Here is a 16,086-nt window from a genome sequence, read left to right as displayed (position 1 = left end):
GGATTTTTTAAAGAGAGTATTCGATGATTCCACGTAATTCACGGTAAATACGCAATGGGCTCGTTGGTCAATATTTTTCGTTGCCGTTCGCAACTGACAAGTGAGATTAATCAAGAGGCCCATATTTTTCCGTTTCTCAATCCGTCGCGACGCGTCGCCAAATATAATATTCGTGGCAAAAAATCTATTTAAGAATTTCGAAGATAAGTTGATGACGTCACGCGCTCCTGCTTAGTGTATCACAAAATCTTCACCTCATCTTCGAGAGACCACGCCAAATGAGCAATGTTCTTTACGTAAGAAATTTTGCGAAATATTGAGAACTTGTGTATGCGATGCCATCTCTTCGGTGGGATTCTTCTACAGGTTACTCGTGGAGTATACGAATCTTCTGGACGTCCCATTTCATCTGTTAACGTTACATTTGAACGGCTGGCGTCCTAGCATCTTCCGCCGATTGAGGCGGTTTGGGGGCATTATGTAGATTTTCATATTCGGAGCTAATATTAATACATGCGAAAAGTTGCCCTTCCGTACGGATATTTCTGTAGTGATTTTTATCCCAAATCTATAATGGGAGACATTTTCCTTAAAAATTTCAGCATTTTAATCAAAAACAAAAATTTCCTATATTATTTTCGGTCAGATTGCCCATATGTTTTGGTGAATAAACACCAATTAAGATAAAAATCAGAACATTAGCATTAAGACTTCATTAGGCCAGTTCCATGTGCATGTTCATGAGGGTCATGAGGAGTGTTCGCATGACTTCTTTTAGTTAATTATCGTTTAAAATTACATTTCAAGGCATTCGATTCATTTTAAGAAGTTCAGATTAGATTTTATAGCATATATACGGCCGTTAATTATGCACATCATTTATTCAACAATTGAGTTTTATTGAATAAAAATTATTCAAATTCATTTTCATCTTCCATGAGCGCACCTAAAAAATATTCATTTGCGTTTCTCATTTTGTCGTTTTATCATTCACATATTGAATTTAAAAGCGCTCTTGATTGCCATTAAAATGACGGTTAATTTTTACACGATATGGCTGAAAAATCTCATTCAAGAAGAGGCGTCAATCCCTCTTGAGAGGCAATATAACTCAACCACCTTAAATTTTCGGGGTATTTTAAGTACCCTATTTCAAAATCTATCTGTATCTCAAACTTGAAGTTTTCATCGTTTTCTCACCAGTAATTTTTTATTTTGAGATACAGAATAATTTTGGGTAAGAAATGTCTACGTACCCAGGAAATTTTATCACGGTAATTTAAGTGCTAGAAGAATGATTCGCCGGGGATAAGAACAAAATACGACCGGTTGAGAGGGATTTGAGCGTCGTATTAAAGAATAGATGTATCAATCAGATTCTTCAAGTGATAGTTCCATACGTTGGAAAAAGAACAGGTGAAAAACGTATTTTAGGTTCATTATTTTACTAACTAATATCATGAAAAATAAAGTATGAAAACCTCATCACATAACTTATGAAGTTACTTGCAAATTAACGCGCGAAATGAAGTGAACATGGACACAATATTTCAATGGAAAAGGGATTATATAGTCGACTTAAACTTTTGAAAAAATTACAGGTTGAGGGATACATACATTGCCTTACCAGGACTACCATTTAGCGTGAATTTCGTTTTTCAAATAGGAGCTAGAAAAACCGCAAAATAAAGAAGTAATTGTAATAAATATTTTACGATTAATAAGAAATAATTATTTTTCTATCGTGAATCGTTCTAAACAATTCATATTTTGCTTTCAGCAGCCATCAGTACGATTTTAATTTCAAGTAGTGGTGATATCATATATTTTATGTCCAGCTAACATCTCATTAACATCACAATACATAGAAATGCTATTGTAGTCATGTATATTTCTGAAAAAAAATCATGGCGGTAAAGGCCTTGGAATCACATATCTAGGCGAAATCATTCACTCGTGGATAGAAATCTTTAGTCTCAACTAGTCTAAACTTATTGTTTTCATTCAAACGCTTACATTTATTTTACAAATATTCATTTATTTTTTTGTTTAAACTGAATTTATATTTTGTGTTTTCATTATTTTCTACGTGCAACTAGAAGAAAGGCAAAAAGGTCGCTTATCTACATTTATCTTCTCGGAGAATAAGAAAAGATTTACGTAATATCTTGGGAGTTGTCTTCAAGTACTACACTCGACTTCAAAAAATATTTTCATTCTTGCGCGAGATGTAATGCTTACCCAAGTCTATGATATGGTATGGTATATGGAGGAGGCGACCGACAGCTGAGGTCATTTGCGCCATGAGGTTAGGGCATGGAAGGAAGGGTGGAGAGAAACCCGGCGTCGGCATTAGCCTGTTCTTAACGGAAGGCGCCAAGGGGACCACGGCTTAACGTCCCATCCGACGGACGGAGTGTTACGCTTGAAATTTCCTCCACACAACATTCAAGCAGGGATCGGGCAGTCTCTGAAAATTCTCTGCCACTGCCGGGATATGAACCGGGGCCCGCTGGGTGGGAAGCCAACACTCTAGCTACCCCACCCACCCGATCCCCCCAAGTCTATTCATAATAGCAATTTTGTAAGAATGACTTTGGGTTTCTCCAACATGCTCCTCTTTTGTATCACTGAAAAGTAGAGGATATAAGATATAAACAGGGGCGCCGACTTATAAAAAATATTGGGGGGGCCCATATCCGAGGTCTTGCCCCGGGAAGAGGTTAAATTCAAAGTGTGTCGTAGCACCGAAACACTATCATGATTCACACCACCTGATTCAGTTAACCTGCTTAACCTAATAATTATTTGTTTTAACACATTGTTGAATTTATTTTAAAAGGTAACTATCGTCAAACATGGGAAATAAAAATTACCAATATATTTTTGTGATTTCACAAAGCATAATATAACATAATTATTTTCTTGAATTATTGAGGGGGCTCCGCCCCCCCAAACGAATCTTTGAGGGGGCTCGGGCCCCCTCAGGCCCCATGGAGTCGGCGCCACTGGATATAAAATCAATTAACATATATTCATGCTACTGCCTTAATACCACGAAGAACATAGTAGTGGTTATTTACAAACTTGATCAGATGAAACAATTTAGCCATCTGGACAGGACACCAGAGGAAAACGGGCACGGCAGTAAAGACGCAAGGATGAAAATGCCTTCAGCACGGGAGGTGTTTACGGACGGGATAAAGAAGATCGTTATCTAAGTCTGAGATAAAATGGTTGCTGAATAGTCTGATAAGAAGCATTGCGCTTTACGGTGCGGAAATGTAGGCGCGAAAATAGAAAAAGACTTCGTACGTCATTTGAATGCAAGAAGGAGGTAAACGGAGGGAAAACAAACGAGAAAGCTCTACGAATGCTGAGTCAGGAAACTCATTGAGGAGATAAGGAGAAGACAGATAATATGCATGGAGAGTGTACTATGTAGGGGCAGGGATTGCTGAAATACTAATTAGATGGCAAACTTTTGTTGTATCGTACGTTAAGGGGGGATGAATAAGGAGGAGAAAAAGTATCGTGAAGAGGATGAAATGTAAAAGATGTTCTTGTGAACTACAGGGATATCTCAATATTCGAGAGGAGATCATTCCATTATTCTTAATCACTCATTAAATCCACGGATCTGATGAAAGTACCAGAAAATGTAAAAAATATTGGAATCGCCATGTGTTAGTGGCATTACGATCTATTCTAATTTACCTAGAATATTTAAAGAACGTTTAGTGCAGTTATTTTCACTAACTAAGAATCCAGTCAGTGTCCAGTAGGCAGGCCCTTATTTTTCAGAATTGATAAAAGATATGTTTTCCTAGTCTCAAAATGTTCCAAATGAGGCTTATTACGCGCTAAAATTTGTTTACTTTAAAATAACGGCAACCAGTGCCCCAAGGGCCCCAAGTACTGAGGACCCTCAATTGAGTTTTTTGGGGCTGAAAAAGCACTATCTTAACGAAAAACGTGATAAAAAGAACTTTAAGACCTAATTTCTGTTTTTTAGACCTATCCCTAAGCGTTTACGAAATATCGCCCGTCGTAATGCGATCCACTCTCTAGGGTGCACCCCGCACCGCGGCGCCACCGGTAAGGCCCGCACCGCTTGCTAGAGATTCCCTTTCACCCCCTCGGCAAAGTCTTTGCTCCTACTGGTAAGATCTAGCCTCTGAAGAAATTTGCTTACGTTAGAAAGGATTTAATTGACATGATAAAATTTACAATCAAATGTGATCGATTTATTTTTTCTGTGTCCATGAATTTAAGTACATATTAACCAAAATAAAATGCATTTGCGGTGTATTTCTAATCTTCCACTGACAGACAGTATTTGATTGTGTTTAAGATTTTTGCGCTAAGATGAAAATTTACACTTAGTAATCAATTTTGAAAGCCCTCTTCATTCTTCATAACATTCTTCATAGCCGCGGCGCCGGCGAAAGCGACTTGAGGACCCATCCTCAATGTCTACAACACGAAAATCATGATAGAGGATTCTTCAGAAGGCCTCTACGCCTGTTGTAATCCACCGGGTATTTAAATGGGTTTACAAAAGTCGCCACTCGCGTCGCTTGACAGCGATCTGAATTTCAAGGAGAAATAAATAGTTTGGGATGCTAACCGAAATTTAACCCTAATGGTGCCTGCGGGCCGATCCATCATCCCGGAGGGTATGTGCGAAGAGTGCCGAGGGCCGATCTATCGTTCGGGGTTTTTTTTACACTCACGCCTTTTATTTTTTTTATTTCATGTAGCTTTGGTAACTATTTTTAGTATCTGTCATGCTTTAACATACCCGTAAAGAGCAAATAAAAAAATAGTTTCTGAAAATGCATATTAGGCTATATGTAAATTTTTAAGCCCAAACCTGCAAATTCGCCCAAAAAAGTCCCGGTATTCTTCAGCATACCGGGAAAAATAGGCTGGCACTAAAAGGGTTATACCTGTGATGACCTTATCTATCATACTCTTAACTTGTCAACGAGATATCTAACATTTGTAAGTATTACACAGCAAGTATTTAGAATATAAGGATGGCTTTCACCGATGCCGTATGGACATTTTTGGAAGCCGATTAAAATGCGCCCAAAGTGACAACAGAAATATAGCTTCAACGAATGGGCTGCTGTCTCCCAGTGGCGCAGCGAGGGGGGGTTTTGGGGGATAAACCCTCCCCGAGAGCTCAGAGAAATTTTTGAGTTAAATCCATTTTACTTAATTGGTTTGATATTACTAATAGAATAGTGTGTGGATTAATAAAATATCCCTCAGAAAGTCGTAAAACTCACCATTTTGAACCGTTTATCTGAAAATTCCGCAATTTATTAATCTCGCACCTACCGCTTATCCTGGTGGGTATTCCATACCCCCACACACTCCGGTAGTAGTTGCACCTAAACCCCCCCCCCCAGCCCTAATTCCTAGCTGCGCCCCTGGTGTCTCCTATATGTTGAGGTGCTTAAGTTAGAAAGCTCGGTCTACTCGTGTAATCAGCATGCTTCTGGCGAGGGCGCCGAAGTCATTGTTGTTCTGATGATGGCAGAGTGAGGAGGGGAAGAGGAGCGAGGTCATATCCAAAACATTTTTCGGGAGTTACTCCTGTGGGGAGGGATTTATTAATCGATGCAGTGAAAGGGAGAGACAAACGGATCTCCATTCATTGCATATCCGATGTTTGTAGCAGATGATCTTTACAGACCACATATTTGAAGGGAATGATCAACCTCATCTCAGTGAAGACCTGCATTCTAGCTTCCAACAATACGGGAAGAAGATATATTGCAGCGGTATATCCACAATGAAACAATACTTGTGAGTAGATACAATGCGGAGAAAACTCAAATCGAGCTCATTTTCATAATCTATATTCTTAATTTCCGGCAGTTTTCGGAGGTCCTGAAGTCATTTTCGGCCCCAATTTCCAGAAAATTCTGTCACTTTGGTAGGTATTACAATCGCTATGTGTGTGGGCGTTCATGAAAGGACGAAATATATGTAAGATGACATGTAAAGGGTGTCATGTAGGGCCAGGACAAAAAAACAGCAAAAAATGGCCAAAATCGCATGTCTTAATATTTTTTGCAATGTTCCACCACCTAAACATTTTTCCCAATTCACTAGCCGAAAGATATCTCAAAATGCCGCCGAAAAACATTTTTTACTTGTGGCCCTGTCAAAAACATTTTATAAAAACACGTTTTTAATAAAAAATTTCAAATCTACGCCATTTCTCCTTGTCTCGCTTAAAATTATTGAAAAAAATGGACATTTGCTCCATTAAATAAGCTTTCAAATGCCGCAAACCGCATTAAAAAATGTGCTTTCTAGTCCGAGATATAAAAAAAAGTAAAAATCGTATTTTCGAGCTAGCCGGCTGTTCGCGCAATCCGGCCCGAAGGTGGCTCAGAAGAAGTGCGCGCGGGGACGTGTGCCCCGGGTTATGATGAAATGAAAGGCGAGGACACCTTCAATCGAATTTGGTTTATTTCGTGCGCAACTCGCGAATAATCGTACGACCAAAACTCCGCGTCCACACGATCCCGGCTTTTGCGAAACACTGACTTGAAACCCACGCCGTCGGCGAGGGCATGGATGCTAGGGTCTCAGTGTTACTGACCCTCAGTAGCGGCACTCCCTCACTCCAAAGGGGTGTGAGTTGAGTCCCCTTGGCGGAGACCATGAGAAAGGAGTCGAAAGGGACTTGGCCGGGCCTTGGAAAATCCCGAGGGCGACGACACTCACCGCGGGGGAGGGGGGAAATACCCAACACCGGCCCTGGTAGACCTCTAGCGGGCTGGAAGTGTGGGGAGGTTAGTCCTATTTGATCCCAAATTTAATGCCCTTAGTACGGGAAGAATCCCGGAGGGGGGTTTTTCACCCTCTTACTCAGCAATGTCCTTTTTCTACTCTCTCTCTCTCTCTCAGATGCACTCTAAAGGTCTGTTTACACTGTAGTACGTCAACCCTTACGAGATTATGTGCAAATTCATGAATGCATGAACGAACGCAAAAAAATTCCTGATGAACCACCCAACTTGTGCAATTGCATGTAATAAAAATGGAATTTGTTGTAATTTGGTCCATGCAAACACATTTTCCGTGCCAGTCCACCAAAACCGATTGTGTATATAAGCATCAACTTAAAGGAAAGTAAAGAAAACTTTGTTATAGTTGGATTTTGCGCAGAAAGAATGCAGCTTATTCTTTTCGGTAGCTCAGCCTTTTATTTTTCTTTACTTTAGAAAGGCACGTAAACTAGAACAGCAATGGTGATAACAAACTGTTTGCAAACATCAACTGTTACTATATCTCCAACAGTTATTATACATAAATATTTAATGTACGACCTAGGTTTTGACGTTGCTCGTCATCGTCTGGTACAGATGCACAGAAGGTAGAGACAGTAAAATTATTTCAAAAAATCTCAAAAACACGACGGTCTGAGGAGAGGGTCAAGGGGTAGAATTCCTCGGGGTGGTTTGGCTGAAGAGGTTTGGAATGGGTGTAAGAGCATGGAGAGGATTTGGGATTTCCAATTTTCTTAAAAAAAAAAAGGGTCAGGGGAATTAGCGGTGTGGGTCGGTATTTTGTTTTTAATCTCAAGTATGAGAAGACCTATCAGGCAGGGGCACAGCTAGGAATTAAGGCTAGGGGGGTTTTAGGCGCAAAACATTGGGGTATCTGAGGGTATGGAATCCCCACCAAGGTTAGCGGGAGGAGTGGGCTCCCCCCATTGAAAAATTTTCATGTAAATGGTTCAACATGGTGAGTTTTACGGCTTTCTGAGGGATATTTTATTAATATTTACACTATTTTATAAGTAATGTTAATCCAATTAAGTGAAATGGATTTAACTTAAAAATTTATCTGAGCTCTGGGGGGGGTTTTATCCCCCGTAGCCCCCCCCTTGCTGCGCCACTGCTATCAGGCACTTGTGCTTTCCCCCCCCAGAAGAAATTTGTGAGAAATTCGTGGATGCCCCTGAGTGCATCCATGAAAACATAGTCATCTGAGGTAGTAGGGGAGACAAGGTCGGAAAAAGGTTTGTTTTCCTTTAAGTGTGTAAGAAAGGAAGGTCTAGAAGAGGGGGAGTGGTGGAAAGGATACAAAATTCCGTTCACCATATTTTCCTTATTTTTGACACTTCTTAAAATTTCAAACTACTTTAAGGCATCGAGTCTTACCCCGTAATTTCTGTAAGAATTGAAAGTATGGCAAACTTTAACGTGGCTCCTGAATGTAAGTTTATATTTCACGAGCTTAACCAACAAAGTTTAAAAATAGTCAATGAATGTCTGTAAGCCACTTGTCAAGGCATTATCGCTGAAAAGTTGTATATGAACAAGGCACTACAGATAACATCCCCCTTCCTCCTGAAACGATGACCTTAATCCACCCCTGCTTATTGAAACCCACTCAGAGAAAAGGGGAAATTTGTCTAGGGCCGCGTGAAAGGTACTTTTAGCTCCCAAAGCATAGTAAATTTTCTCTCGCTATAGTTTGAAACAATTTGGGAGTGCTGCCCTAACTTGGGAGTTCCAAAATCAAGCATTATTAGATGTAAGACATTACATTATGTGCCAACAGTGTTTTCCTCTCTTAAGCACGGATGCAAATTGAGTCAAGATAACCATATTGATATCAACTGTAGTACCTGTTGAAATTATTTTTAATGACATGAATCTGTCGCAATGTAGTTTCAGTTTATGTACATCACTTTACTGTACGGCTTTAACAAGTCAGTGTAAAAATTTATTTTATTGTTGGGTAAAAATGGGTTTAGGTGATGGGTTTGTTGACAGCCTTCGTTTGGGCTTTTAATGCCCCATTACACTGTGAAAATATTATCACCCCCATATATGTCAGGCAGTGAGCCTTGTCCAGGCGTGAGATTAGGGATTATAACCATTTTCTCTTTATCCATGCAAATAATTTGAAATAGATATTTCATAAGTAAAGTATTAGGATTATTGTATTTAGGCCCAATTGATTAATCATAGGAATTAGAAACAGAAAACAAGTCGAGTTTGGCATTCCCAAGAATTTGATGAGTAGTGGAAGGGAACCCCCCTCCCATCTTCCATGCTAATAAAACTTACTTAATACAAATGAAGTTCCCAGATGCCCAAGCTGAGACCTGGTGAGTGAGACAAGTGTGTGTAAACCATGTCTAGAACTTTGTCGCTCTCTTCCTCTCCGTCCTCTTCAGCTTTTTCATTCTTTTCGACATCCGTATCTCATATGCATCCCATCTTTTCTCATCATCTTACCTCAAAATCCACATTCCAGTGCTGTAAAAAAACTCCACTCCAGATCAGGCTATTTGTTGGCCTTTTCTATAAACTTTTGCATAACAATATGCCCCATCCCATCTTTTCTCGTCTTATTACCTCAAAATCCACATTCCAGTGCTGTAAAAAAACTCCACTCCAGATCAGGCTATTTGTCGGCCTTTTCTTTAAACTTTTGCATAACAATATGCTCTTTCATAGACAACTCCTTTTGTTCCATTTCAGGGATGGCTAAATTGAGAGTGAACGATACAGAAACAACTCTGAGGAGGAAAATCTCAAATGACCCAAGCCAAAACATCTGGTTGAGAGAATAAGAGATGGAGACATCAAGAAGTCCAACTCGTGCACATCAGATTCAGTGCAGTTGTAGGTCATCTGGCATTCCAACATGTTTTGTTGAGTACACAGAATCCAAATCAAGTATTGAAATGAGAAGGCATTATATATACCTAATACAGGGTTGATGAAAGGAAAATACACTAAGGGTGGATTTCCCCACAAAAAAATATTTGACGTATCCAGGATGCGAATCCAGGTCCCCCAATTGTCAGTCAGGCATGTTAGCCAGTTTCACCACTTAGCCATTTTTTCTTCGGGATGGGTTTCACCGAACAAGGTGTTGACATCACAATAGTGATGGCACATGAGGCAGAGGTAGTGCTTAATAGGCCACTGTCTGTGTGAAAAACCCTACTTTATTTTGTTTATTTGTAAACTAATGGTATAAGTAAAAGTGAAATAGCCAAGAAACCTTATAAAAGAATACCACACAGTGAAGCATTAGTTGGTTTTTTTTCAAAGCTCTGCATGAAACTAGCATGACTTTGTATGCAGAACTTCATCCTTGGTGTAACTTTACACCCATGTGTGTGACTGCATATAAAGAGTCTTGCTTCATAAAGTGCTTTGATGAAAGGAGTTATTAATGTTTCAACTCCAAAACAGTGGCAGATTAAGGGAGTGAGTCTCCAATCAAAGTTTTTATTTAACCAGTTTAAAAAGATGTGTAATAATAATTGACCTGAGACTGATTGTTGCTGAGAAGTATTGCATGCTACTAAGGCACTGAGGAAAGTGATGAATCCGTCCCCCCCGATCTACATCCCCCCCAAATGACCTTAATCTGTACAATCTGTCGAAAGATGAATAATTAAAATAGCATCATCACAATTCCAAGGAATTTAGTATATCTCTTTCATATTATATTTAATCAATTCTTAATTCAATAGAACTATAAATAGTAATAAAAGCAGGTTTTGCTGTTCTCATTGATAGGATATACAGTTTCTTTAAGAACAATTTGGGTGGAATATAAAAAAGCAAAATTACAGGATTTACAGAGAAAATTGTAACACATTGCGCAGTAGAATTTAAAAGATGAACCTAGATAGACCTACAATTTATCAGGTCACAGCCCAATGCTGAAGAGAGGATTGTGAGATTTTGAGGAATTTTCCGTATTGTGGGAATTTAGGAATTTTTATACCAACATTTTAGTTGTTATCTTTTTTAAACCCATCCATACTTAGCTTTACTGCCATTATACAAGTATGTATTGCCCTTCATGGAACCATTTCTTTTGTTTATCTTTTAAATTATTTGTTATTTATTATTCTCAAAGCACCAGATAGGTATTTATTTATACTGTATCAAACCTTCTGGCCTCCAGGACATGCTAAATTTAATTAATTTTTATTTTTCTCCAGTATTTTCATTTCAAGCATGATCATGATTTTTTTCTCTTTAGAAACTCATCCCTCCCTGCCAATGTAGATGGAATACCAATATAGGTGAGTCAGATTCAATGGACCTTAAACAAATATCCCCATAGATAATATTTGATCACTCTCTCAGTGACTAAACCTGAAGGTTGGCAAGGATGAGTGAGGATTGAGCTCACCCTAAACTATATCATTGGAATATGACTGCTACTAAACATTCAAGGTAGGAAGACCAGTCTCTCTCCATGGCAGTGGCGTAAGTATCGGGAGGATGAGGGGATAAATCCCCCCCCCCCAAAGCCTCAGGGAAATAAAATAAATTATTTACTGTAACTGTCTAGTTTTGATATACAGTAACTGCATCTGCTTAAAGTTAAATTGTAAGTGACAATTTGATGTTAAATATATTTCCAGGCATGTCATTATTCAAAAGTTTTCCGGGGTCGCCCCCCAAGTACTCCCATCCCCCTCCAAAGCATATTCCTCGTTAGGCCACTGCTCCTTTAGTCACCTTGATCTCAGTGGATTTTTGCTGTGGTAGTCCGAAGGCTTCACTCGGTATTTTAAACCTGGGCCTTTCCGGTCAGCAGGTAGGCCCTCTACCCACTAGACTAGTACACATCCCTAATATATTAAAGCCAAGGTAAGCATTCCATATCGAGAACTATTAAACCTATTTTTTCATTGTCTACCACATATTATGGTTATCTCTTTTTGCATTTAATTTGAAACGATAAATCGCTGTAATGAGAAATTGCTTCAGTTCCTTACAATATTTGTTCAATTTCTTATATGTTCTATGCTCTTTGAATATATTGCAATCTTTTTGTAAGTATTCATTTTATTAACATGTTCCCTCCTGCGGATTTTGAGACGAATTCTTCGATTGTGCCAAATGTCTTCCTTTTTACTTTTGTTGTAATACTTGGGTCCTCTCCATTTGAGTTTTTGTGTGCTTTCGGCTACGTGGGCCATGTCGGTCACATAATGTATGCGTAGCCGAAATAGTTGTACCAACGGCATGCTATTAGTGGCCTAAATAGTGACTCATTTATTGGTCATTATGACTGAAACGGGGAGAATATGAAGTACCCGTTTTGGTCATTACGGCCAAAATGGCAGTGAACATGTTATTCACTTCAATTGATTAAAATTTAAGCGACTTGAATATGAAATATATGTGTTTTTGTGATATTTCATAATCGTTAGCATCATAAAAATGATGAAATCCTTATTGAAGGTATGAATTCTCCTCTTGAATCCCGGTTTACATTGTGTCTGGTGACTGGGAAAACTGGGGGAATCTGGAATCATGCCTGAATTTTTAGTCCCTGGAATTATGCATCGTTATTCATGAATTTTTGCTGCAGTCTGGAATTTCAAATTTTTTAATTTCAAATACATTTTGCATAAAATTTTTGCCAGTTCAACACCCATTTTTTTTTAAATTACGAGGAATTTTTCGTGGTGCCAAGTGAAACATTCATAAATTAAGCATAACATTTTTTTTATGAAGTGTAAATCTTTAAATTAGGAACTTAAAATACTATATAAATGTAAAATTTAAAAGTATTGAAGTAGGGGAGGGTGGGGCACAGTGAAACAAAAATTATTATTTTGCCTATAAAAACATTGCTTTTGAAAATAAAATAACAATGAAAATATATAAATGGTGCTTGTCATTTTCTTCACTATTCCTACTTTAAAAAATGGAATTATTTAAAAAAGCAATGGATTTACATCAATTTTTGTAGTGATATGTCAATTGTTTCACTGTGCCCCATGTGTGGGGCACAGTGAAACAGGGCCTTTTTTACTTATGGGGCACAGTGAAACACATTTTTTCAGATTTTATAATACCATTTATTTTTACCTTTGGCAATATTTTCACTAGAATGAAACTCACAATGCATGAATACAGTAATGGATTAAAAAACATGAAACAAACTGCACCTTAGTCAGTGATAATTAGAAGCTTAACGAACATCTAAATTGGCAAATGAAATTTTAAATGAAATAAACCTTTTCATTCTTGCAGTTCCTTTGCGATAAGAAGGAGGTGGTAAAACTAATTTAATGTCTTTCATGCTGACAGATGCTATATCTTCAATATGTGGGAAAAAAAATGAATTTGGCACTTTGGAACTTTTTCGTAAATATGTAACTTCAGCGCCATTGTGTTTTCTTGCTTCTTTAATTATTCTACCTACATAGTAGAATTTTTTCTTCGATGAAAACTCAATCAAAACATAATCACCAACTTTTACTGTACCTACTTTATTTCCAAAACCTTCTAAAATATCCTCATTACCTTCCAAGGGGTTTGAAAGTCCTCCCTCTGACGTGGTGTCTGAATTTTGATGGGGCCCCTCACAGTTATCAATGGCAACATTGGCATTAAATAAACTTCTGCATGATTTAGTTGCCTCAGAAGTTTTTTTTCCTATAGCTGTATTTTTCTTTTCCATCATACGGATTTTTTCTGGTGTGTCTGTTATGATCATACTTTTGCCTGGTTCTCTTTTCCTGGTTGAATTTTTCCTTGGAGCGGCTTTAGGATAGCCCTTGAACTGAGCAGGACTTTGAAAAGTTCTTTTATCTTCACCTTGACCATTGTTTAAACTGGAAGTACTTGCAGTTGCTCTTAATTCTTGGCTCAATAAGTCACACTCTTCAGTTTCAGGAGAAGGCTGGTCTGTTACAGAACTACTCAAGAAATCTGCCTCGGTGAAAATGTGCCTATTATATGGATATATTCCAGTTTTTTTGAATCCATTAATAATAGTAGCTGGAGTCATAGCCTTTTGATGGGCAAAATTGACGCATCCTGCAATATGGTAGATGGAAAGAGCTTTACCTGGATTGCTTTTGTTCCAGGAATCAACTGCTGCGGCATAATAGGTCTTAAATGGAGCATAACAGGAAACATCCAAGGGCTGTAATTTGGCACTGCAATGAGGTGGAAGAGTCACAATCATTATGCCATACTCTTTTGCCAAATCTATTACTTGTATACTAATATGGCTTTGGTGATTATCCATTATTAGCAGTGTAGGGTCTTCTTTACTTGTTTTTGTATGTTTGATGAAGTGCTTAATAACTTCAGGAAATATTTCTGCTGTCATCCAACCACTTTTCGATGTCAGTCCAAGAGAGCCAGGAGGGGCATTGATCAACATATGATCACTGAACTTGACCCTTGGGAAAACAAATGCAGGGGGTATGGTGTTTCCGGATGCACTCACAAAACAGCATGTAGTAACTAGAGTTCCCCTTTCACCTGCTGTTACATTATTTACCCCTTTGGATCCCTTTTCTGCAATCACCTTGGCAGACTTATTTACGACTGTTGAGGTACCAGTTTCATCTAGATTCCATATTCTGGAACCATCACCAAAACATTCTGAACGTCTTAAGGCTGCACCAAGATTGTCAAAAAATGTTTTCACTGTGTGTGCATTAAATGATGTGCAACGAGAAAGAGAACAGTTTTCAGGCTGCCGAATGCTTAAATTTGGATTTCGCTTCAAGAACAATCGTAGCCAGTCTAAACCTGCAGCAGAGTCATCATGCCAGTTTTTTGGCACTTGTATAGAGTTCACCACTGCCATTTCATAAGCTAGCTCTCGAGTGTTACGAGTCGACTGACCATAACAGAGTTTTGAGCATGTTATCAAATAGTCAGCCAAGCACTTTTCTTGTTCAGCTGTAAAAATCAATCTGGATTGATATTTTGGTGTCATGCGAACATGTTCACCAGTCCCTTCATCACTAGCCTTTTTTTGCTTACTCACATACCTGAAAAGAATCTTTTCAAAATTATTATTTGGAAAATTTGAATGTCAGTTTACGTTTACTGTTTATTTGAAATTTAAAAAAATTTTCAGAAAACTTTCAATGTTACAAGATGTTCACATGCAAAAAACAAATAAACATACCGACTGAGTGTTACATAATTGACATTACATTCTTTGGCTGCTTTCCTGATTGAATAGTTTTCATGCAGAACAAGATGAACTGCAGCGCGCATTTCACCATCTGTGAAGGATCCAATATGGCTCTTTCTTATTCTATTCCTCATTTTTGGAATCTTTATTCTGAAAATAATGAAATTCCATCAGAATAACAATAATAATTACTATAGTAATCCACACTGCATATTTCAAGTCAAATAGTTCTTCCTAAATGAGACATGGGGCACAGTGAAACATGTTTCACTGTGCCCCATTTATCTTGTTTCAGTGTGCCCCACCAGGCCATCTTGAATAAATAAACTTACTGCATGAAAACAAATGAAGATATAGAAATATGTTTGGTGGTCTCCAAAACTTAAGAAATGGTAACAGTAAATACAATGATAAGTTAAGATTTCCCATGAAAAGGAAAAGTTTGTCAGTGTGAAATAATTCTTTGGAATTATTTACTTTTCTCACCTTAAAATAGGTTTTGATCCATCAACAGGAGACTAGAAGAGCACAAGCCATGAGACTGCAGCAGCTGTTGTGGTGTTAGTTCCTTAATATAACACAGAGAGCACTAATTCATAGAATTGTCAGGAGGAGGGAAATTTGAATTGTTTCACCCTGCCCCATGTTTCACTGTGCCCCACCCTCCCCTACCATATTTCTCCGAATATAATTCCCCTCTGAATATAGTCCCCCGCCCTAATTTTGAGGCTTGAGTTTTCCGGAAAAAATTCAAAAAATGGGTTTGAATATAGTCCCCCCTTTACTTTCACCAAGGGCATTAGTGAAAAAAAAGGGGGAACTATATTCAGACAAATACGGTAATTTTTGGTGTTTTAAAATTCCTATTTTCACTGTAATCACATGAGATTAACCAGGAATGATGTAAAATTTCCCTGGATAACCTAAAATTATGCATGAATTTTTCTGCTTTGATTGGCAGGACACCCTGATTTATGTGATGCCACACCCACCCCTTTGCCACATTTGACCCTTCCTTCAACATCATGATATGACCTATTACCTTTTATTCTATCTATAAATCCTTTCGTTCTATTTCCTTTCTCTTGCTTCCACAATACTCCAGTTCTGACTCTT

The 16,086-nt window shown here is 38.2% G+C and overlaps 1 protein-coding gene across 2 annotated transcripts; it reads right to left on the bottom strand.

Moving 5' to 3' along the window:
• Positions 1 to 12,880: 12,880 nt before the first annotated feature.
• On the bottom strand, positions 12,881 to 15,644 carry LOC124162600. 2 transcript variants are annotated; one of them, XM_046539187.1, is made up of 3 exons: positions 15,457 to 15,644; positions 14,962 to 15,120; positions 12,881 to 14,821 (listed from the first exon to the last, which is right to left on the bottom strand). In XM_046539187.1, the coding sequence occupies exons 2-3, from the start codon at positions 15,102 to 15,104 to the stop codon at positions 13,000 to 13,002; spliced, it is 1,965 nt and encodes a 654-aa protein (XP_046395143.1). In that variant the 5' UTR covers positions 15,105 to 15,120; positions 15,457 to 15,644; the 3' UTR covers positions 12,881 to 12,999. The 2 variants fall into 2 exon arrangements, with proteins under 2 accessions (XP_046395143.1, XP_046395144.1); XM_046539188.1 differs by lacking the exon at positions 15,457 to 15,644 and having other exon boundaries at positions 12,881 to 14,832; positions 14,962 to 15,052.
• Positions 15,645 to 16,086: the final 442 nt, after the last annotated feature.

The sequence above is a fragment of the Ischnura elegans genome, chromosome 7, assembly GCF_921293095.1.
Source record: "Ischnura elegans chromosome 7, ioIscEleg1.1, whole genome shotgun sequence".
NCBI lineage: Eukaryota > Metazoa > Arthropoda > Insecta > Odonata > Coenagrionidae > Ischnura > Ischnura elegans.
This window is presented reverse-complemented; position numbering and strand designations above follow the sequence as displayed.

Bases quoted from the DNA above. Each gene is read 5' to 3' on its own strand.
- LOC124162600 (XM_046539187.1), bottom strand. From the start codon at position 15,104: ATGAGGAATAGAATAAGAAAGAGCCATATTGGATCCTTCACAGATGGT. The intron at 14,822-14,961 runs GTATGTTTATTT...GATTCTTTTCAG, and splicing joins AATTATGTAACACTCAGTCG to GTATGTGAGTAAGCAAAAAA.